The sequence below is a fragment of the Bombyx mandarina genome, chromosome 07 (assembly GCF_030267445.1).
Source record: "Bombyx mandarina strain Sakado chromosome 07, ASM3026744v2".
Taxonomy (NCBI): Eukaryota; Metazoa; Arthropoda; class Insecta; order Lepidoptera; family Bombycidae; genus Bombyx; species Bombyx mandarina.
The window spans coordinates 5,435,169-5,458,419 of record NC_143214.1 but is presented as its reverse complement, the minus strand read 5'-3'; the positions used below and the strand labels follow the sequence as shown (position 1 = coordinate 5,458,419).

Genomic DNA, 23,251 nt, shown 5'->3' with positions numbered 1-23,251 from the left:
AATCTATATTATATAAAAATGAATTGCTGTTCGTTAGTCTCGCTAAAACTCGAGAACGGCTGGACCGATTTGGCTAATTTTGGTCTTAAAATATTTGTGAAAGTCCAGAGAAGATTTAAAAGGTAATTTAATTTAAGGTAAAAAAAATACAATTTTGTCTTCCTCTGATATGTCCCCCGTTAGACGGATTCCTTTTGTTTGTTTTAAGTTTATTTTATACAAAAGCTTAGGTCTTTTATTTATCGATTGAGGCACTACGAAGTTTGCCGGGTCAGCTAGTACTTAATAAATATTTCTAACTTAAAATTCGTCTTCGTTAAAATTTCATTATCTAATAAATGACAGCTTTATTTCATCGCATATACGAACCCCGATGCAAATTAGTTCGTCTAGTATGGGAAAGTAGGGCAAAGCAAAATATTGAAAGTAAATATTGTTAAAATAATTAAGAACTTTTAATAAAAAGTAAACCACAATCTGAGGAACATTTTAAAGTTTATTTTAACATAACTGAAATTCTTTCATGACTTAAATAATTCATGCATTCATTAAAAATTCATGACATAACATAAATTTTTTCAAAAAATATTCAAAAAAACATAACGCAAACATCTCACAGAGAAAACTTCACACCAGACGAACTATTTTGCATCGGGGCTTGTATCTCATATTACTACTGCAACAGCGATTAACTTAATATATTATTTTAACTGTACAAAACCGACCTAAGCGTTAAGATACAATACCTTAAACTCGTAAATTTGTAACTGCAACGCAGATTTGCTCCTACAAGACAAGCATGCTCGAGTCTGCGAATGATAATATCTCTTCCTGTGTTATTATATGAATACCGCTATTTCACACCTGTACTCAACTGCGGTGTCCATGAATCATATTAACAATACTATGACGTAATTCACTTTGGATTTAACTGCAACAACACGTTATTTAGGTATCAATGAAGTGGAGCCGTGATTTAAGTGCATGAATTCTCGGTTCGATAAGTTGATGAAAATTTATTACGGCTTGCGGCCATCGTGTGGCGTAATACGCCGAGCGTATTCATATTTGTGTACACATCATGGAGGGGACGGAACGTGGAATCGTAATGTAAAATAATTATAAAACAGCCATTCCCGTCAGCTTAGGCTTTCGATGATATCTCAAATTAAAGTGAAAGAACTGACAACAAGCTTTTTTTTTATTGCTTAGATGGGTAGACGAGCTCACAGCCCATCTGGTGTTAAGTGGTTACTGGAGCCCATAGACATCTACAACGTAAATAATTCGTACAACGTAGTAACAACGGCTGCCCCACCCTTCAAACCGAAACGCATTACTGCTTCACGGCAGAAATAGGCAGGGCGTTGGTACCCACCCGTGCGGACTCACAAGTGGTCCTACCACCAGTAATTACACAAATTATAATTTTGCGGGTTTGATTTTTGTTACACGATGTTATTCCTTCACCGTGGAAGTCAATCGTGAACATTTGTTGAGTACGTATTTGATTAGAAAAATTGGTACCCGCCTGTGATTCGAACACCGGTGCATCGCTCAACACGAATGCACCGGACGTCTTATCTGTTAGGCCACGAGGACTTCCAAATTGGATTCCAATCTGTTTATATTGGAAATGGATCAATAAACAATAGACATACATAAACACAATTAACACAGAGTATGCTTTAGCTACATATGAAATATATAAAAAAAACCTAGATATATGCATAATAAACTTTATTTTCTCGTTCTCCGAGTCCTGGATCAACGAGGCCAAGGTTCGTTTTGAAACACTCTCGCTTCGTCAAGATCTCAGTCACACTGTCACGTGTGTAGATCTACGGTCCACGATAAGAACGTGGAAAGCGAACACTAAGATCGCATTGGCATAGTGACAAAGAGCTATGTTAATGATATTAGAGTATCCGTGACTTATACTATGGATATAACAGCTTCGTATTTATTGTAAAGTCGAATTAAAATATATTAGTGAGTATCCATATTTAGCCCTAAATCCACAGCGGCGACTACATTAAAATATTTCGAACGATGAGGTCCAGGTAGACCGCGGAAACGATAATAATCTATCTGTCTTATATTCGGCAACGAAATTAATCAGAATACAGTAGGAGATGCTTAGATTCTCAATTGCCTCACCGCTTAGCGGGCGACAGTGTAAGCAGAAAAGTCATAATCCGAAATTAAGAAGAGTTTCATTCGAAAGGACTGCCATAGACCATTTATGGATATAATGGGAGATAATTTGTGAAATATTATGTCATTTATGGTGCCAATAACAAATAAGGCGAAATCGCCTAAATAGGTAGAAATTTCTGGCAGTCTCCGATATATCTACTGGTTTTACTACGCATTTAATAGTGGTAGGGCATCTTGTGAGTCCGGACGTGTAGGTACCGTCATCCTGCTGACTATATCTATCGTGAAGCAGTAATGCGTTTCGATTTGGAGGCTAGAGGAGCGGTTATGCTATAGAACTGTGACGTAGAACTTATGTCTCAATGTGGGTTGAGGCATTTGCGTTTTCGATGTCTATGGGCTCCGGTGACCACTTTACACTAGGTAAGCCGTCAGCTTGTTCACCCGTGTAAAATAAAAAACTGAGAAAAAGAAAAATACACCAGAATCGACGCATATGGAATTTAGCATACCAGAGCGTTCATACCAGAGGATTATGTTTGCTCCTATTTATGCGCGTGTGTTGGGCAATTGCAATGAGATAACTTAGGAATCTTAAATGAGAATAATTTAGGCTTGAACTTATCATGTCTAGTCAGAAACTACAAAATGCAATGATCCTTATTAATGTTTTTTTTTTTTGTCGCATACAGGGAAAATAAAATTGACGGCGAACCTTAATAGATATATCCCAATAAGTTTGTTATTTTGTAATTGATTCGCCATTGACATTATTTGAGTTGTAAAGTTTGCTTTTGGTCACGCCGTAGTAAATATAAGTTAGTTTGTGATGAGTGAATTTTTTTTCAGAAACACTATGTATATTAATCGATATCTGTGACCACGAAAACTGTATAGCATTCAAAAAGTTTGAAATTGTGTAAGGTGGTATCAAATAAACGCGAGATTAAAACGTATATTTGTTATAACTAGAGATCCCGCAGTAGTCGAAATTCGACTATAATTAATTGGAGTTGTAAATTTGGACACTATTATGATTGTATTTTCACAATAATCACAAATTTCGCCAAGAGTACACTATAAAAAATATTAACAAAGACAAACAATATTTAATCTATTCTCAATTTGACAACAGACGTCAAGAACAAAAGTTTGACAATAAATAGTATGCATGCGTGTGTGCGTCAAATACATGGTATGTAGTGTGTGTAATGTTTTCTTTATTGATTTAATGTATCTTTTATGCATTATTTTAAAAAATATTAGCATTGTGCACTTCTTCTCTATCAATACTAATATTATAAAGAGGAAAGATTTGTTTGTTTGTTTGTTTCGAATAGGCTCCGAAACTACTGGACCGATTTGAAAAATTATTTTTCCATTAGAAGCCGACATTGTCCCTGATGAACATAGGCTACTTTTTTTTATTTTATTTTTATTTTATTTTTTTGGTTTCATGTGTGTTTTAATGTTTCCGAAGCGAAGCGAGGGCGGGTCGCTAGTATTCTCTATAAGTGTGGAAAGTTTCATACTCCTCCGTCCGCGCAATTTTCGTAAAAAGGGATACAAAGTTTTTGCTTCACGTATTAATATATAGATGTCACAGAATAGAACAACGAGGTGGACACTATTACAGATTTTCAATATTAAATTGTCCAGAGCTGCAGTTGAGAAGTGACTCACGGTTAAGTGGAGACAACATTGTTTATAAGTTCCGTAGCTGAGACCAATCATTACTATTAATGCAGTCGTTCCAATAACCAATGAGTTTTCTCCGCCCATGAGCGAATACAATAAACAAACATGGAGGTGAAGCGATTTCTAACTGAAATCGTTCATTTTACATCGATACTCTGCGGTGGGCCTATTCTATTTATCTATATATCATTGATTCGTAATCGAACAGGGCTGGTACTAATAAGATCGCGTAAACTCTAGAAATCAGAGTTTTTAGTCATTTGAAGCCGGTATTAATAATATTCACTGAAATCTATTATGATAATATTATTTAGTGACGACACTAATCTATTATATTCAGAATAGAATAGAATTAATAGAAGTATCAATGGGAATATATTAGATTGGATCTTTGGCTGTTAATCAGATAATACCTAATGACGCTATTTTTTTTCTGGACCGGGGGCCAAACCTTCTGTGTGGACCCTGGGCCTTGGGAGCCCACCAAGTATGTGGGACTGGACAGTCCGCAGAAGTTGGGAGCGGAGCGCAGGTCCAATGGTATTTAAGGATCTACCAACTAAAAGACTCCCCATACTCTCGCCCAAGCATCCCCTTTGAGGTCAGAACCTGGACAGAGTAAGGGTGTTACCGCGGTCAACACTGCAGTCACATGCACGACTCAATCCAAGGACGCCCGTCTGACGGAGCCTTCGAGGCGCAACGAAGGCTTTGGAATGTCAGCCGCCTCGGTACGGCAGCCCGTCAGGCCATCCAGGCTGGTATCCCGGGATGCCATGCTGGGTCAGAACCACCCTGCCAACGAGTGCTATGTGAGTTCTACTGTTACATCATTTTTTATTTGAGTAATAGTGATGAGGTAAAATGGTCTTTTCGTACCAAGTGAAGGCAGAGGCACTACGTATAAGGAATGCATTCTGTGCTAATGGTAGGATAGGATATGCGATGGTATAAAGCAGTTTTTATTTATTTATTGCTTAGATGGGTGGACGAGCTCACGGCCTCACCTGGTGCTAAGTGGTTACTGGAACCCATAGACATCTACAAAGTAAATGCCGCCACCCACCTTGAGGCATGAGTTCTAAGGTCTCACTTTTAACAGTACAACGGCTGCCCCGCCCTTCAAACCGAAACGCATGCTTCGCGGCAGAAATAGGCAGGGTAGTGGTACCTACCCGTGCGGACTCACAAGACTCACCAGTAATCGGTACGCTACATCAAGGATCTATTTTTTAACGTCCATTAATATTGTTAACCAATTAGTATCAAATTCTGCTATAAGCTTTAATAAATAAATTATATTGCTACATTCACTTTTAAATATCAATCTTACAGTACACAAATTGTAATTTTGTAATAAATTTATCACAGACATCCCTATTTCAATAACTTTCACGTTCAGCGGGAATTTTCGATATTTTCGATTGATTCAACGACTTATTGTGATCTCGTACTGTACCGTACACGTACCGTTATAGCAACAATTTGATTGGGAGATACGCCAAACAAGCGTTCCAGTTATTTTTGATTGTTCAATGTTTTAAAATTGATTCCATTTGGTATCGACTGGGAGGTCCTATTTGTTGAATATGATTTTGGATTTGTTTTTGATGACGAATAGTTGCGATTATTTCGGTCGTTTATAATATTAGAAATAAATGGTTTGAAATTACTGTTACTTTTATGTTATCAACCTATTGTTAACGATGTATGTATTTATTTATCTTTAAATATATATTTCTTCTGTGCGTGTGTTTGCCACTGAATTCCTCCTAAGCGGTTGGACCGATTTTAATGAAATTTTCTGCGTACCTTGAGGTGGATTCAAGAATGGTTTATACAAATCAGCCCGGCAGATGGCGCTGCAGTCGGTTTCTAGGCTATTTATTTTTCCTAGAAATAATTTATATGGCAAAACAACGTTTGCCGGCCTAGCTAGTATACATATATAATTATTTGTTCGAATAGGTATTCATTAGAGAGTACAGGCAACTCTAATTGCTGCTTCTAATTTATTTGTACAATCAATAATAGCATCTCTTTTTAGAAAACGGTACGCAGCGGCTTGGCTCTACCCCTGGCATTGCTGACGTCCATGAGCGACGGTAACCACTCACCATCAGGTGAGCCGAATGTTTGCCTATACGGGCAATAAAATAAAATTCTCTTTCCAAAGTCTTTTCAAATTTAATTAAAGTAAATTATCTCAAAATTGGTTCAAAATTAGAATACGATAAATCATAACTCAACGGATATATACGACCAGAATCCACTGTATTGATAACGAGGCGAATAAGTTTTTTTTATTTTTTTTAAAAAACCATCACACATCGCGTCGCTTCTCTGCTATACAGCAAGTCGAACTTTATGTAAATCAGCGCAAGACTAGTACGCAACAAATGTTATACAAACAAACATGCCCCTGGATATACAGATTAATGATGGTATAACTAAAGCACGGGCAGTAATTTTGTTAACAAATGTACACTTGTCTGAATTGATTGATGGCATTGTAATTCTTTACATGTATAACACAAACACTCGTGCTACTTCAGTGCTTTGTTTGAGCCTTGTGATATTAATGATGTTGGTAGTGTTAAATATTGTTCAGAGGAGTTGGTAGTCAAATATACTGTGTATAAAGAAACACTTAAATGTGTTGGTGACGTAATAAAGGGAAATTAGGGGCAATGGCCTCGTGCGGCGCGAGAGGGGGAACCATTAGACCTATTTGCGGGTTAGTAGTAAATTTACCTAGTATATTTAGTAATTTTCGCAACCATTCACTAAAAAGTTATCCGTAATATTATAGATATCACATAATCTCTACAAGTATAAAACAATCATTGTATTCACAAAGGCCATAGTCACAATAGAAGTGATAAATGCATAAAACAGCCGCAGGCGTAGAAGCGGCCCTATCATTACTTACAGCGACTAAACTGACTAGAACCGTTCCTTTGGTTGATTTCGAATAAAATGTAAGATGTTGCATTGATTTCTAAGGTCCATTTTAATTGGACGTTTACTGTAGAGACCTTTAATTCGTAACTTATAATGATATTTGTAAACTAACCCGTGTATGTGTTGCTTAGCAAATAATATTTAGTCGTATTATTTGGTAGCATGATTCAAAACGTATAAGTTCGTATATATGACTAAATTACTAATTCAATTTAGTTTTGAATTCTTCTTGATTACTAAGATTGTAATATTTTCGTAAATTGTCAGCATTTAATTCGATTGAAATATATAAGTTCGATGAAGCATTGTATTAATTAACATTTTCACTTTCTGCACCAGAACCCACGTTGTCAAACTAGTATTGAATCGATCGGCATAGTGGTTTGTGCGACGAAAGGGTATTATTGTTTGTGGCATTATCGTTACATTGTTCGGCTGGCATATATTGAATTGTGTGCCTATTGTTTTTCGGCCGCCTCTCGGTCGCTATGTGTGTGGTTTTCTTTATTGCCTTTCAGCGCTTTCGGTTCCATGAGGCTTGATGAATCTTTTAAATGTGGTAAGGAAAAGTTACACTGTGTTCTAATTTCATCGAAATTAAGGCATATTTTTCGTTTATTTAATGGATTAAATGGATGAGCTGTCCACGTGACATGATGTAGCTACTGAAGTCAATTGACGTCATTCACCTAAAGACACTCAGTAAAAGTTCAGGTTATATTGGACTAATAGTTATCGTGCCCTTCTTTATATCCATGCTGCCTTCTGAACAATGCATCAGCGGTATGCTATACAACCAATTCAAGTCAATTGTTCCAAATTTTAAGTAGTTAGTAAAAACTAAAGACGCGAAGGAATGGTAGAAACATGAAATGATGCACGCCCATGTTCGGTCCAGGGTTTTCGCTCTATTAAGTCCTCATTAAGCAACAGTTTCTCCCAACAAGCTCAGCCCATTACCACAATAATTGCAACATCAATAACCCTGGTTAGTAAGACAGGGAACCCATGGTCCGGAAAGAGGCGGTTGCTCCTAGACCCAACTCGTGCCTCGCAAGGGGACACAACAACCCTGTCCTTCCGGAACGTCTGATTTCGTCGTGGCAAAAATAGGCAGGAATGCGAGAAACTAACCTGTATGAGCTCATTTTTCTTCCTACCGACAGTGTTCGTAATAGCAAGAGAAATGTTTTTCTAAGCATAATAAAGAAAGGTAATAAAAACGTTGGTCACTAGAAGATTTGTATTTCTTTCAAAGTATTTATCGTCATTATCTTAATACGTCTGGCGTCTCGAGGGATCTATCTGCTATATTTATACTTTCGCAATAAAAATCTGGGAATTTGGAGTCTAGCTTAGTGAGAAGTCTTCGAAACCATCTTATCGTATTTGAAGGGAAAAAATACTTGTGGATATTGCCAAAAAAAGGAGTCGTTTGGGGTTTGGAAAACACCGAAAATAACATTCAGTTTCCAATTGCGCATATTGTAATGTTTAAATGATTTTTCCAGCAATGGGTATTTGAAGCAATAACAGTAGTAAAAGGTATTTTTTGTAGCTTGAGTTCGGTCATCATTCTTACAGTTTGCTTAGTATAATTATTTATTATTGATGCACCTTATTTCTTCATAATGTCACCATACATGCCCAATTACATAACAATAGCGATCGCTAAGTCATCTGCATACGTCATCCATGACTACTGATCGTAATATTATGGCTATACTATTACATCAGATTAAGAACATCAAAGCTGAAGATGAAAACGTTAGCCCGTATCGAAGATCTAAACGGAGTGTGAAAACATAATTATAACCCTAACTCTTTTCTTAATAAATTACAAAAAAATATATATACACAGTTAACTTGACTCCTCCCACACAACGATTTGATCGCATTAAAGAATACCGCATTGTTTTAACCAGATATTTCGAATTAAGTACCACTAGACTCTTATCATTAATCTTAATTGTGGAATAACAATAAAATATTAACGGAGAGCTCCAGAACTATGTTACGAAAATGTACTTTAATCTTGAAACGTTAAAGCGTATTTCTAATGACTAATTGTCGGCGCATTAGAGGCTTATAAAAACTGTATCGTGGGAATTCTGTCGATAGATGTGGCTCATCTATTTTCTGATCGATCTAGATGGAATCTATATTATCAGCTATGTGATATTGGGCGGTCTAATCTAAGTCCGGGATTGGGATTTAAATGTAGTATCTTTTGTACTTTTATTCCTATCTCTGGAATTATTTTTAAATGCTTTTTTAAGGCGAATAACTACCCATCCCACTTGCTCAACATTTATTATCAATTTGAATGTTTTTTGATCGAAGTCTTTCCTTTTTATCATTATATTGAGCACAAGAAAAATAGTGGTCCCATTTATTTTTGATCCGAAGTGAAATACTCAGAACCTGTACCAATAATCAGGCCTGAAATTGCAGGTACATTCGCACGCAAGCATTAGTCATTAATACTGTTTGAGTATTTTTTTTTAATATGCGCATAATATGGGTGCATAATATATAGGTATTATAATGGTAAAATCTGAGTAATGTAGAAAATAATTATTGATATTTTATTGGTATCATATGTTGACAATAAATGGTGAAGTTCAACTGTACCTTAGTTATACCTTTTTTTTTTGCTTAGGTGGATGGACAAGCTCACAGCTCCCCTGGTGTTAAGTGGTTACTGGAGCCCATAGACATCTACACCGTAGATGCGCCACCCACCTTGAGATATAAGTTCTACGGTCTCAGTATAGTTATAATTATAAAAAATTAATATAGACAAAATACTACCGAATCGCTCTATCATTTTTTAACATGTTTTTTTTTATTAGTTTCGCTAGCACTCATATAATAGATTGATTACCCGGATGCGTCGATAAATAATAAACATTCGCCGATATAATTATAAACAATGCTGGTAATATTAAAAGAGTTATGATGCGGATCTAATGTCTTCGATTGGAGTTTATGAAAGATCAACAATTAGTTTTAAAAGTCAAGTAAGATAAATTGTTGACGTTTTCCGAAGATAATTCTGTGAAGATAATTTTGCATGTTTTTGTTAAATTTTTATATTAATTATTATTAATATTGTAGATTGACGAGAAACTTGAAATACGTTTTTTTTTTGGACAAAGATGCCGTACATCTTCATCACATATCACACGGAGGCTCATTGTCTCTGTATGATTTTGTTTGATCCCATTCGAAAATTAGGTTAATTGATATTTATATAGGACTGTTATGTTGCAAAGTTCTTCAAGGCTTCGCAGGCAGAATTAGAACAAGCTCACGGGCCTCTTAGTGTTAAGTATCTACCAGAGCCCAAGCTGTGGTCATGAGTGCCGCCATGCACTTTGAGACATGAACTTAAAGTTTCAAATGTATCGTATGTATGACAACAATAAAACCCTTCAAATGGGAAAGTATTACTGCTTTGCGGCAGAAACAAGTAAGCAACAGCAGATTTTTGAATTTTCAATTGTGACATCTTTGAGTTCCGGGGACCACTTAACACAAAATTGTATGAATACTTTGGGCAATTTAAATCTACTTTTTGTCGCTTCATAGAAAACCATCCAAACATAAGAAAGAACCGAAGAGAAATATTACCAAGTCTACACCAGATTGTGTATTTGAGCGAAGACACTGGTGGTAGGAGGACCTCTTGGGAGTCCGCACGGGTAGGTACCACCACCCCGCCTATTTCCGCCGTGAAGCAGTAATGCGTTTCGGTTCGAAGGGCAGGGTAGCCGTTGTAACTATACTGAGACCTTAGAACTTATATCTCAAGATGGGTGGCGCATTTACGTTGTAGATGTCTATGGGCACTTAACATCAGGTGGGCTGTGAGCTCGTCCATCCACCTAAGCAATAAAAAAAAAAAGATTGATAATACTCGATCGCTTCGTTTCGTTATGATACTTCCTTAAACGAACTATTAATCACAATTTGAACACATTGACCGGCTATCATTACACATACATCTGCTCCTTGGTAGCGACGTTTCACACGAGCCGACCGCCAAAACAACATCGTACAGGGTGTACTTACTAGTCAGGGTTGTTTCCGAAGTTGTACCCGTAACTATTACCCTGACCGAAACGATTTTCTTCATCGACTGAGTTCAACAAAACCACTTGTTGGTTTAGTTAGGTCATATTTTATTAGCCTTCAATACAAAGCGTATGCAGGCATTTAAAGTTGTAACGAAGCGGAATGATAAGTCATTCTTCAAACGTTTTACTGGTGGTAGGACATGTTGGGAGTCCGCGCGGGTAGGTACCACCGCCCTGCTTATTTCTGCCGTGAAGCAGTAATGCGTTTCGGTTTGAAGGGTAGGGCAGCCGTTGTAACTATACTTGAGACCTTAGAACTTATATCACAAGGTGTGTGGCGCATTTATGTTGTAGATGTCTGTAGTTTAACCTTAATACACTTTGGCCATTTTAAGTTGTCCTAAAGTAAATATTAGAGGACCGATAGAGGAGAAACCGATCCTGAAAATAATGTGTTTGTTTCGGAACACCCTGTATAAGGCACATGAGTGCAGCAGCGGCAAACAATGAAACGCGGTGATTAATTTATCGGTGCTCGGACTAACGAGGAACTATTCGGGGTCAGATTCTATGTCATTTGTAACTGGATCGCTGTGCCCACCTCCGCGTGGCTATGAAGGGAATCAAACAGGTAAAATATTTATAATCCATACTTTAAATTAAGTAAAATACAGAAAGTTTAAGATTATTTTTGAAGTTACAAAAATCTGTCATTCACTAGTTGGTGACCACTACCATTAACGTTACCTGTTTAAAAAAAGAGTCTGCATAAAAATTGTTCCCCTTTCTTAATTTGTGTTACGAATAAAAGTGTTATTTGTTTATTTGTGTGATTGTAATTTATGCATATGCATATTATTCGACTATGTTGAAGTTTTGTGCAACCGTCCAGCCCGTCGCTTGCGACGAAGGGTTCCACAAGTAAATTAACCCATAGACAGCCCACTGATTTTCGCTAGATCTTCCCAGTGGGTCGCGTTTCCGGTCCGGTGGTAGATTTTGCGAAGCACTACTCTTGCTAGGGCCAATTTTCGCAACATCCCAGTTAGAGCCCCGTGAGCTCACCTACACGTCTAGGAGAAGCTGAAATAGCCTCTCAAGGCTATCAGCATAGGTAGGGAAAAAAGCAACCGTGAGCAATCCAAGTCAGATGTAACCATTGGGTTTTAGTAGCTTCATGCAAAACTTAATAAGCATGAAATCAATAAACAGAATCCGGCACCCTTAAATTCAATTGCTGCTGGGAATAAACTGTGACATTTCACCGAAAATAAAAAAAGGTCTATAAAAATAGCGGTATAGTTTGTTTTCACTTGAAACCTAATTTTAGATAGTTTAGTAGTAGTTTAGATACTTTAAGGCAGCCATATAAGATATTCTTTACTCATTTTTATCACAGAGAATATGTAAAACGTCCACACAGATTTCGCTACAGAGTACCTATGTGACACTACACGCTGAGGTTATAGATTCAGGGAAATTTTAAACTTTCGAACCATATTTTAGTATCTAAATAGTTAAAAGCTTCCGTTTCAGGCAAACCATTAGCGTCATAGCAAAATTATGAAATTCCAAAATTTAAATTAATAGTGAAACAAACGTGTGCAACGTTAAGTCGACTACATATTACTACAACTATGGATAATTAATGTTGACTTACCATAGAATGCCCGAGGTATTCAGCCGCGTTGTCAGATATATAAAGCAGTTTCCCATTTTGCGTCATCATCATCAGAAACCCGTTAAGTGCCTGTCGGAAAACAACAATCGTAATATTAAATGAATAATAACATTTAAGTTTTATTGTTAGTGAAAAAAATATATAATGAGATGACTTGTACAAATATCATATTTAATTGCTGTTTATATATTATATCGTTTTGTTCAAGAATGATTCATTTATAATTCCGGGTAGTATTGTACTGTTTAGATGTCAATCATCGAAAACCTGATCGAACTGTTACAACATATTGACTTTTGCGTTGACAGACGATTTCGAGATGATTTAAATAATAATATGATCCAAAAACAAAATAATATGTCAATATCGGGTTAGTCGTAACGTGTTTAGTAAATCGGCAGTGTTGGAGAAATGCCAATGGTACTAATGCGCCCACAGTTCCCTTTTTCGAACGACATGTAAGTTTTCTCTTCCATTCTCTTCTATCAGCCGCTCACACTCACTCCTCTCTCTCATTTTTTTTTTTATATTTTATTGCCATTGTAGGCAGACGAGCATACGGCCCACCTAATGGTGAGTGGTTACCATCGCCCATGGACTTCAGCAATGCCAGGGGCAGAGCCAAGCCGCTGCCTACCACTTTGATATATCATATCGTCATTCACACACTCCATCCATGTCTTCTTCAGTCGACCTCTTCCCCTCTACCTTAAATAAATTATCTTAAATAAATTTATCATTGTGCTTTTATTAAGCTTCCCCCTTTCAGAAGTATTTTTGTTTAAGTACAAACAAAATATTAAGACAGCTAAAATGAAAAATAGCTCCCAACTTATGATTAAAACTCAACGAATTAAAGTTAATAAGTGGTTCCAATGGACCACACCTCCATAATACTTGGTTTTACGTAAGGGATGTTTTGTCCCTCTCTGACCGGCAACAAAGGCAATAAATAAAGCGAGATGCTGAAATTGAAATTAATAGTAAAGATTTGTAAAAATTTGAATTTGAAGCGTGGGAAAGAAACGTGATAATAAGTTCAAAGTAATTTTGTGGTAAAATATTTATGATTCTCGAAATATAATCTACAATTGCATGTTCAGATAATATCTAGTATACTCATGGTTGGCCGTGCTATGAGCCCACACGGGTTGATACCATGACCCTGTCTATACCTGCCATGAAACAGTAATGCGTTTGGTTTGAAGGATGGGGCAGCTGTTGTACTACAGCAACTAAGACATAGAACTCATGTCTCGAGGTGGCATTTATGTAAGTTGTCAACGTCTATAAGCTCCGGTAACCATTTAACGCAAACAAAATACCTATAATGCATTGTAAGTAGGTATCAACGAACAGCATATCTATGCTCTTAACAGGTTAAGGACCGAGATTTTTAGCGATTTTTGCCAAAAGTAATTAAATGCATATGGATAAACAATTACTCAAATAAGCTATTCCTACTTTTAGTTTTTTGATTATGCAATTATATTGTGGAATAGTCCCCCTTCAATATGTTGTAGCTACTAGCCTAGATGAGCCATGGCGGTCCGCGTTTCTTACATATTCAATAGAAAATATGCGGTCAGGGATATTCTGGGCAGGTGAGTTGCGGCGATCTCAAGGGACCGCTTATTTTGTTTTGGCAAAGTAATAGTATTCACCCACAGGACTGCTCCGGTCATTAACCTGTTAAGCAGTTATATTTTATATTTTCTATTCAAAATACAATTTAATCTTGAAATAGTTGGCACTCATGACGTAACGTTTATGCACACTTAATGGATGGGCCGCGAGATGGCTGTTTTTAATTTTTTTATTGCCCTTGTAGGCAGACGAGCACACGGCCCACCTGATGGTGAGTGGTTACCGTCGCCCATGGACTTCAGCAATGCCAGAGGCAGAACCAAGCCGCTGCCTACCGCAAAACGCAAATTTAATCGGTAAAAGAAAAATCGAAGTATTAATTGAGTTGGTTTCTGTGGATTTCATAAAACACAAATTATATTAATGCCCCCTATACCATAATACATAACTTCTATAATTCGAAAAATACCTTTGAGAATCCGAAATTCGATGACGTCGTTGGTTGATGGCTTATGTCAAAGCGTTTGAATACTGTAACAAAAAAAAAGCACAACATTAACAAATTTGTTTAAAAAAGGAGCAATAAGAAAACTAGATAAGGTTGAAAACGCAAAAAAAACAAATTAACTAGAAAGCATAACAGTGCAGTTTTCAATATAATTAGTTTGAAATTATGATTTGTAAATATATTTTGTTTTTCAGTATTTAACATATATTTCGATGTTGACAATATCGATGTCACACGCTAACGGAATAAACTCGGTGCTTAATTAATCGATAGTATCTATCGATACTTTCACGTGTACTAGGAAGGTACGATAAACAATAACCAGAGCACTGATAATATCGATAAGCTTGGCCTCTGGTTTAGCTGTTAGGGTTCGTTCACACCAAGACTGTAAATCGATAATAAACTGTTTTTATTTACAGCATATTATCTTCTTTGACTTTATTTATGATTTAAACATTTAAAATTAATTTTATAGTAACATTTGTAATAGGGGTATTTAAGCTACTACTACTAAGCTTAGTCACTATTAAGCCTATAAATTCTTTGAGACATGAGGTCGAAGACTCAAATGCAAATAAAGCCCGCATCCTACTCTTCAAAGAGACGCACGACTGCATCGTCGCAGAGCTTACTTATGCCACTAACTTATATGGGTACACAAAACCCTATCGCAAAGAGCATTTACTACCTCTCAATAACTAGAGTACCGATTATATCGATAAGGAGCAGAATAATTCCGTCTCTAATGGACCCGCCGCTGTGCATAAGGAGATTTACACTTTCTAAACTATTTCAAAAGGAGTTTGGAGGATGGATTAGAATATTGAAAAGTTACTAGATACTTGTTGCTGTAATGTCTGTGAATCTGATTAAATGTATTAGTTTTAACTGAAATTAGAGCAAATAAGAGTTTGACGTAAAAATATATTTGATGACTATTAAGTAGTTTCTCGTAAAAAAAATTGGCAAAATGAAGCTACAAAAGAGGACGCTTGAGTGATTTGTGATTGAACTTTGTGGGCGTGACCTTTGTGTTAGTCCATATTAATGTGTTCTATTGACTGCTTCGTTAATAATGATTGTAGAACATTTTCAGGTTATACGATATATTATTCAGCATTTCGAGGCGTGAAAAGCTATTTGGTGTAAACAACTTTTTTGCAACTTTACAGGAAAGACAATCAAAGTTTGAAATTTGGAAAATGTATCATACCAAAAAAACTTCTTCGGCTATTCGAATGGGGTAAACTTAATTGAATTTCAATTAAAAACATCGGGTTTTTGATACTAATGCCAAATAAAATGGACCTTAAATTAAAAAGTACAAAGATAAATGTCGCTTATTAAGCGAAATGTCGCTTTAACCATCTTTCAGCCCTCGATATATTTTTACTGTATATAATTTAAATCTCATTGTAAGTAAAAACGTAAAATTACGATTTTTTTTATACCTTATTCATTGAATAATCGTGATTCAATAAAAGCATATTTTTTTATTGCCCTTGTAGGCAGACGAGCATACGGCCCACCTGATAGTGAGTGGTTACCGTCGCCCATGGACTTCAGCAATGCCAGGGGCAGAGCCAAGCCGCTGCCTACCGCTTAATACTCTCCATAAGCCTCGTTTGAAGAAGGACATGTCATAGCGCTCGGGAAACACCCATTAATTTAATGAGTACACAATTTAACACAATAACACAATATAATGAGTAAAACAAAAGGAAAAGGTGAAGTGAAGGAAATTAAATTGTTTTATAACAAAAGGGATGTGTAGTATCGGCCTAAAACCGAACCACCCGATATTTTGATTGCCAAAGCAATCATGCTTTCCGGTTAGAAGAGAGGGCATCCTTAAATCAAAACAATTGGCTCGTCGATTCCACGCATCAAAGTCGACGATGGCAATCACGTTGTATTGTATATAGGCTTTTTTAACAGTTTGAGAACAGGGGTGGCATCACCTCATCGACTCGTCTACATAAAAAATAACAAAACAGTACCATAGATTCAGTGTCATAGACAATTTAATAAATTTGAATTAAAAATAGTGTAAGAAAAAATGATTTTATTGAAAAAAAAGCATGGGGTGCATTGTATCAGTAGTTAAATATTTTATGAACAGATATGAGTAGAAGGTTTTTTTTGATAAAATCCTGAAAAGCACCCCACGCTTTTTTACAATAAAATAATTTTTTCTTACACTATTTTTAATTTAAATTTATTAAAATTTATTTTCTATTTTTTAGTTGAATTATAAAAGTGTATTCTATTAGTTTTTTTAAACTATTATTTATTTTTCATTTTTTAGTTGAATTTCAATTTTTTCAATATATATTTTTTTTAATTTTTTTTTTAATATTGAATTGTCATCGGTCCTTAATAAGTATACCGAATTTCGTGTTAATTCGACGTTTTGAAGGGGGACAAAATCATGTTCAAAGATTCCGTTACAAACATACATACGTCTCAAGCTAATAAAAGCGTATTAAAAATACCTACGTAATGATGTCCAAATAAAAAAAACGAGCGTCGTTACGTAGACTTTACAATTGATGCTGAATTCAATGACAAACTAAAACTAACTCATTCGATTCTGTCTTGTATCTCTAATTTCTATGTAATAGTTGTACCATAGCAAGCATCAGTCACAGTCAGAGCAAATAGCGCTCACGGGCCGCTCTAACTGATTCTAATGTGCTGATAATTTGTCTTGAAAACGTCTTGCCATTTCTCATTTCGAGCCGGCTAACATTGATTTTGGTGAAATATATTTCATAGTTATTCAAAGTCGGACAAATAACGTAATACTAAAAACTTACGTTTTTGGTCGGTTTATTACTTGCAAGTTTGATATACATATATTGATATGTCTGCATATCCGATATTTGAATTTCAATTTCAATTTCACTGGTGGTAGGAACTCCTGTGATTCCACACGGGTAGATACCGCCTATTTCTGCCGTGAAGCAGTAATGAGTTTCGGTTTGAAGGGTGGGGCAGCCGTTGTAACTATATTGATACCTTAGAACTCATATCTCAAGATGGGTGGCGGCATTTACGTTGTAGATGCTTATGGGCTCCAGGAACCCCTTAGCACCAGGTGGGCTGTGAGATCGTCCACCCATGTAAGTAAATCAAAAAAATAAATAAATCAACTAACAAACACTATAGCTAGATTAGTTATAAAATAAATAATAAATCTAGTTTAAACGAAGCACAAAAAAAGGTTACATTTACATTTACATTTTTTTGATTTTGAATAATTCTTTAAATCCAAGTCGCAAAAAAAAAAAAAACTTAAACGATAGTTTCTCTAGTTATTAACTGAAAACTAAATGTAGGTCCAGACTACAAATGATCATGAATAAAATATTCTGATAATTAATTTGTGTCAATTATAAGACTAGCAAACCTAATATTAAGATCATAAATTGCAAGCCCGGTTGGCTGAGACATCCCAGTAGCAAATTCTTTCACGTATTCCTGACAAGAAGATTTGAAAATTAAGACGACCGTTGCAAAGAGCTTTCAAACCTGTTTGACACACGAATGTGTGTCCGACGTGGGAATCGAACCTCGTCCCACGGTGCAGCAGTCATATGCTAATATGACTATTAAGCATAATTTTTTTATTATTATTTTATTATTGCTTATATAGGTGGACTAGCTAACAGCCCACCTGGTGTTAAGTGGTTCCTGGATCCCATAGACATCTACAACGTAAATGCGCCACCCACCTTGAGATATAAGTTCTAAGGTCTCAGTATAGTTACCCTTCATACTGAAACGTATTACTGCTTCACGGCAGAAATAGGCGGGGTGGTGGTACCTACCCGCGCGGACTCATAAAAGTCCTACCACCAGTAAAATATGTTATATATTTGTAAGATAAATTCAGAATTGTTGCAAGATAACATGATAAATAAATTGCACAAATGCATGGAAAGATAGACATTTAATATATTAACGTCAGAAATTCGACAAATTAACTGGATGCTTCTAATATTAATACACAAAAGTATTTTACCATTGATGCTGTCAAAACTCATCGCTAAATACCCAAATTATGAAAAAAAAAGTGTGAATATCGAGATTTGAACTTCCTCTATTAACGTGTGATTAGTCTTTAGTGTGACTCACAAGAAAATACATTATTTTTCGATTTGTCTTTGTCGTAAACACATTTAGTATGGTCTGGTCGGTGTGCACTTCGAGTTTACCTGTTTTAAAAATACTCTGTTAGTAAATAATGAATTATTGGATCTCGTATTATTAAAAAGAGCATAACATTTTTGGAACGAATTTCCTTATGGGACGATGCGCAGGGTACCCTAACCAAGAAAAAACGCCCGTAACGTAAGATTTTTATTAGTAATGCACACAGTGTACGACTTAACTTTGTAATAATGTACAAATTAGTAATACACACAGTGTGCGACCTAACTTTGTAATAAAGTACAAAAAATAACATATTTTTATTATATATTTTATATAAATCATTGTGAATAAAATAAAATTGATAACATGGAAAGTAGTTTTTTTTATCAATGAAAAAATCATACTAAAAAATTTATACCCGAATAATTCTTTTCTTTATACCTCGAATAGAACTTGAAATTAATATTTTTATAATAAGGAATTTCGTTCCTATCCGGTGTCCCACGACACCACACATCCTTTTTCCAATAAGCATTCTATTTATCTTGAGATTGCAATGAAATGTACTGACTCGGTAACGCAGTAGATAGCGCCCTTGACTGCAAGGCCGTAATTTCGGTTCCTACATTGGCCAAAAATTCTCCCGATCATTTACACAATAACAGATAATTAAGTACAATAGGCTTCTCGTTAAGATCGACATCTTCCATAATACGATTGTGGACTATACGCACAACACATAACTATTGTAATATAAATAATATCTTCTAAATAGTATATAACACCAATATAAATCACATTATTAATCAAGACCAAAGACTCAATCGTTAAAAAGTTTGCAATGTATATACCAATTAATTAAGAAGTTTTAAATTTTATTGTACTATAGTGCGGCTCCTGAAAGCCAATAATTAATTAGCGCGCATTTGCAATAATCATTTTGAATCCATTTAGTTAGTCAGTTGTACCGAGCTATTCATTTCATTCGGCTTGGACTAGCGGATCAGTCTTAATGGGTCTCCTCTAGTTAATGGATTGGGATAAGCGAGTATCGCAATGTTTAGCTTAAATTAATTTATTTGTTTCAATGAGAAACAGCGGCTAATTAAAGTGATTAGTAAATATTTGAAAAAGACGAGAATCTGAATCTGATAAGTTCTATTTTATTTTTATCAATCAATACATCAGCAAGGAGAGAAATAATAACACATGTAGTACGGTATGCCATTTAAAAATACATTCGGCTGTAGTTAATCTTTGCAATAAAATTTTCAATGGCCACTAGATGTTGTATATATGGAAATGTTTTAAGTTCATAGTTTAGAGGCTCAGCGAAAATTTCGTTGTAAATAAAAAAAAAAATTATTTTGTGCATATACATATTAACATCGCTTAATGCGGAGATATTATTCAGATTACTATAAAACGGAGACATAGGACTCGGGTCTCAAGATGGTTGGTGCCATTTGTGTTGATACCTCGAGGGCTTTCATATATTATATACATAGGTTGAGAGCCCCTACGTGTTGCGATCGATAGCGTTAGGTATAAATTATATTTACTGCGGTACGGTAAGATAGTCGTCATTCCAACGCAATGGATACAGGCTCATGGATTGACCGGGTGGGACGACATTCCCGTTTATGTGCTTCGAGATCGCTGTTAGATCAATTGTACATTTACCCCGGTCACAAAAGTTAGCCGTTTTTTTGTTTAAAGACACATACACTCATTTATGGTAAAATTATTAAAAAAAAAACAAAATTGTGAGCACAAAATCGATGATTTTTTTAACGGTCAAAACTTACGGTACTCATTAAGGGTCGTCATCAGATTATACCATAATAATGTATGCATGAAAGTACAATTGAAATTGGGGAACAAAGTTGTATTTGAGGAAGTTCTATTCTGCTTGATATAACAATACGGGGTATCCCTAATTAAAGACTGATTCTCCGGTAACGCAAAAGGCACTTCAAAAATACACAAGGAAGTGTGTAAAGGAAAGATTTCTTGTTTTTGAAGTGGAAACTTCTTTAGCATCGTTGTGATTCTGAAGACGATGAAACGAAACAGCGACACTTCTTTCACTGGTGGTAGGACCTCTTGGGAGTTCGCACGGGTAGGTACCACCACCCCGCCTATTTCCGCCGTGAAGCAGTAATGCGTTTCGGTTCGAAGGGTGGGGTAGCCGTTGTAACTATACTGAGATCTTAGAACTTATATCTCGAGGTGGGTGGCGCATTTACATTGCAGATGTCTATGGGCTCCAGTAACTACTTAACACCAGGTGGGCTGTGAGCTCGTCCATCCATCTAAGCAATAAAATAAAAAAAAAACTAAAAAGAGACAGACACATAAATTCACGCGGGCCACAGTGAGATAGGAAGCATTACATAGCGTTTCTTATATTTGTGATTCTCTTTGTGCTCTGCTTCGTACCTAATATACGTACATAATACATTCTGTATAAATCTATGTAATATATACGAATAAAATGTAAAATAATTATCAAACTTTGTATCACTATGATCATTACTAAAACCTACTATTATCCTTTTGCCGAAATTTTACATACGTCCCGTTATCTTGAAGCCAAAATTTTTAAGTTTGCACTTCTACCACGTGTGATTACACATGTTTTTTTTTAAATTTATTTCTCTTTTAGTGGCCCATCAGTTAATCACTCCTAATGAGGTTCGGTATTACTAGTTTTACTAGTTCATATACATTTTTTTTCATTACAGCTTTAAAATGAAAACATTTTTAATTTTATCGTGAAGCAATCAAATGTTCCGGTTTGAAACCGTTACTCAAATTTAGACTACGGCCCCACAATCTAAGGTAGAGTTCACGTTGTTTCATATAAGTACGTTTCAGATATCGCGTACCATCATGTGGACCAGGAGCGTCTAAGCCAATTACACAAGCACCAAACTATTAAATTAATCCGAGTCCCAGCCCTGAGCAATTCCAACGCTGAATACCTTTCAGAAATCCTGAGTTTATTTAACGTGAGCGCTGTCTCAAGGCAGGTGGCTGGCTAAATTGAGATGTTCGTTAGCTCCTAATGATATGTATCGAGTCAATCTTGGGCCAGTTATTTCTGCCCGCGACAACTCATGTGCTATTGCGCTGTACCTTTTTAATAAAGGCATTGGTAGCGCGAAAAATGTTCGTACAAAAGATATTATAAATACTTCAAAGAATGCTTAGCAGTTTTATTTTTGAGAACGATTTGTGGTTTTTTTTAATGATCACTGTAGACAGACGATCATCTGGACTACCTAATTGTAACTAGTTACCGTCGCTATGGACGTCAGCAATGCCAGAAGTACAGCCAAACTGCTGTCTACTAAATATAGTGTCTATTTAAGAACTGTTATTAATCAGTTGTAAAGAGAGATAAAGATAACCAAGTTATTTGGTGGTAAAGTAATTCCGAACTTACTTGGGTAAGTTCGACCGGAATATTTTTGTTTAAAGGCAGTCAATACAATTTGAAACTTCGATCTTACAGGGTGGTAGGTGGCGGGTGGATCTGGGTGGTGGCATTGACGTTTCGATGTCCTTATAACATATTAACAGCAGAAAAACTTCTGTCTATCCTACCCTTCTTCTTACAATACAATCATTGTTGTGTTAAAAGCGTATTTTATGCCCTGCTTACTTCTGCCTTGAAGCAGCAATGCGTTTCGGTTTGAAGTGTGGGGCAGCCGTCGTAACTATACTTGAGACCTTAGAACTTATATCTCAAGGTGGGTGGTACATTTACGTGCTAGATGTCTATAGGCTCCAGTAACCACTTAAGACCAGGTGGGCTGTGAGTTCGTCCACCCATCAAAGCAATAAAATTTTTTATGACATCTCACTCTTTGATTTACTGTCGCAATAAAAAAATGCCTAATTCTAATTTAAAGAGTATGCTTGCTTAATCGAGAATTATTATATTTCATTTCGTATCCCAAAAGGACGTCAACATTAATACATTTAACAGAAAAAAAACGGCTTCTGCGGTGTCCGCGTTTAATTTGTAATTCAGGAAGAAAGGCGTTTCGTTTTCCAAGTGTTTATGTAACTCTGGTTAACTAACTACCACTCGATTTCTAGATAGGTACGTAAAATCCAGAATAAGGGACAATAATAATAATAATACCTAATAACCAACTATGTCATCTGTACATTTACACATAGCTAGATAAAAAAGCATACGATTTGTTAATTTAGGCTATGAAGTATATTTCTGCGAGGTTTTATACTAATCTATTCAGCTATAACTGATTGAGTAAAAAATGTCCAATTATAAAAACGTTTACAATTCTCCTTTACATAGTTTACATACTAGCGGCCCGCTCCGGCACCGCTCGGGTTTTTAACAAAAATTTCAACGATATTTGACTTTGTTTTAAT

The 23,251-nt window shown here is 35.9% G+C and overlaps 1 protein-coding gene across 2 annotated transcripts in view; it reads right to left on the bottom strand.

Moving 5' to 3' along the window:
• The window catches only part of LOC114250432 (PAS domain-containing protein cky-1), a 176,339-nt gene that overhangs the window by 71,986 nt on the left and 81,102 nt on the right, over positions 1–23,251 (bottom strand). For both annotated transcript variants that reach the window (XM_028184300.2, XM_028184299.2), the window contains exons 4-5: positions 14,642–14,703; positions 12,565–12,654 (exon numbers count right to left, since the gene is read on the bottom strand). In XM_028184300.2, coding sequence (XP_028040101.2) covers positions 12,565–12,654; positions 14,642–14,703 — 152 coding nt within the window. The remainder of the gene's footprint in view (positions 1–12,564; positions 12,655–14,641; positions 14,704–23,251) is intronic.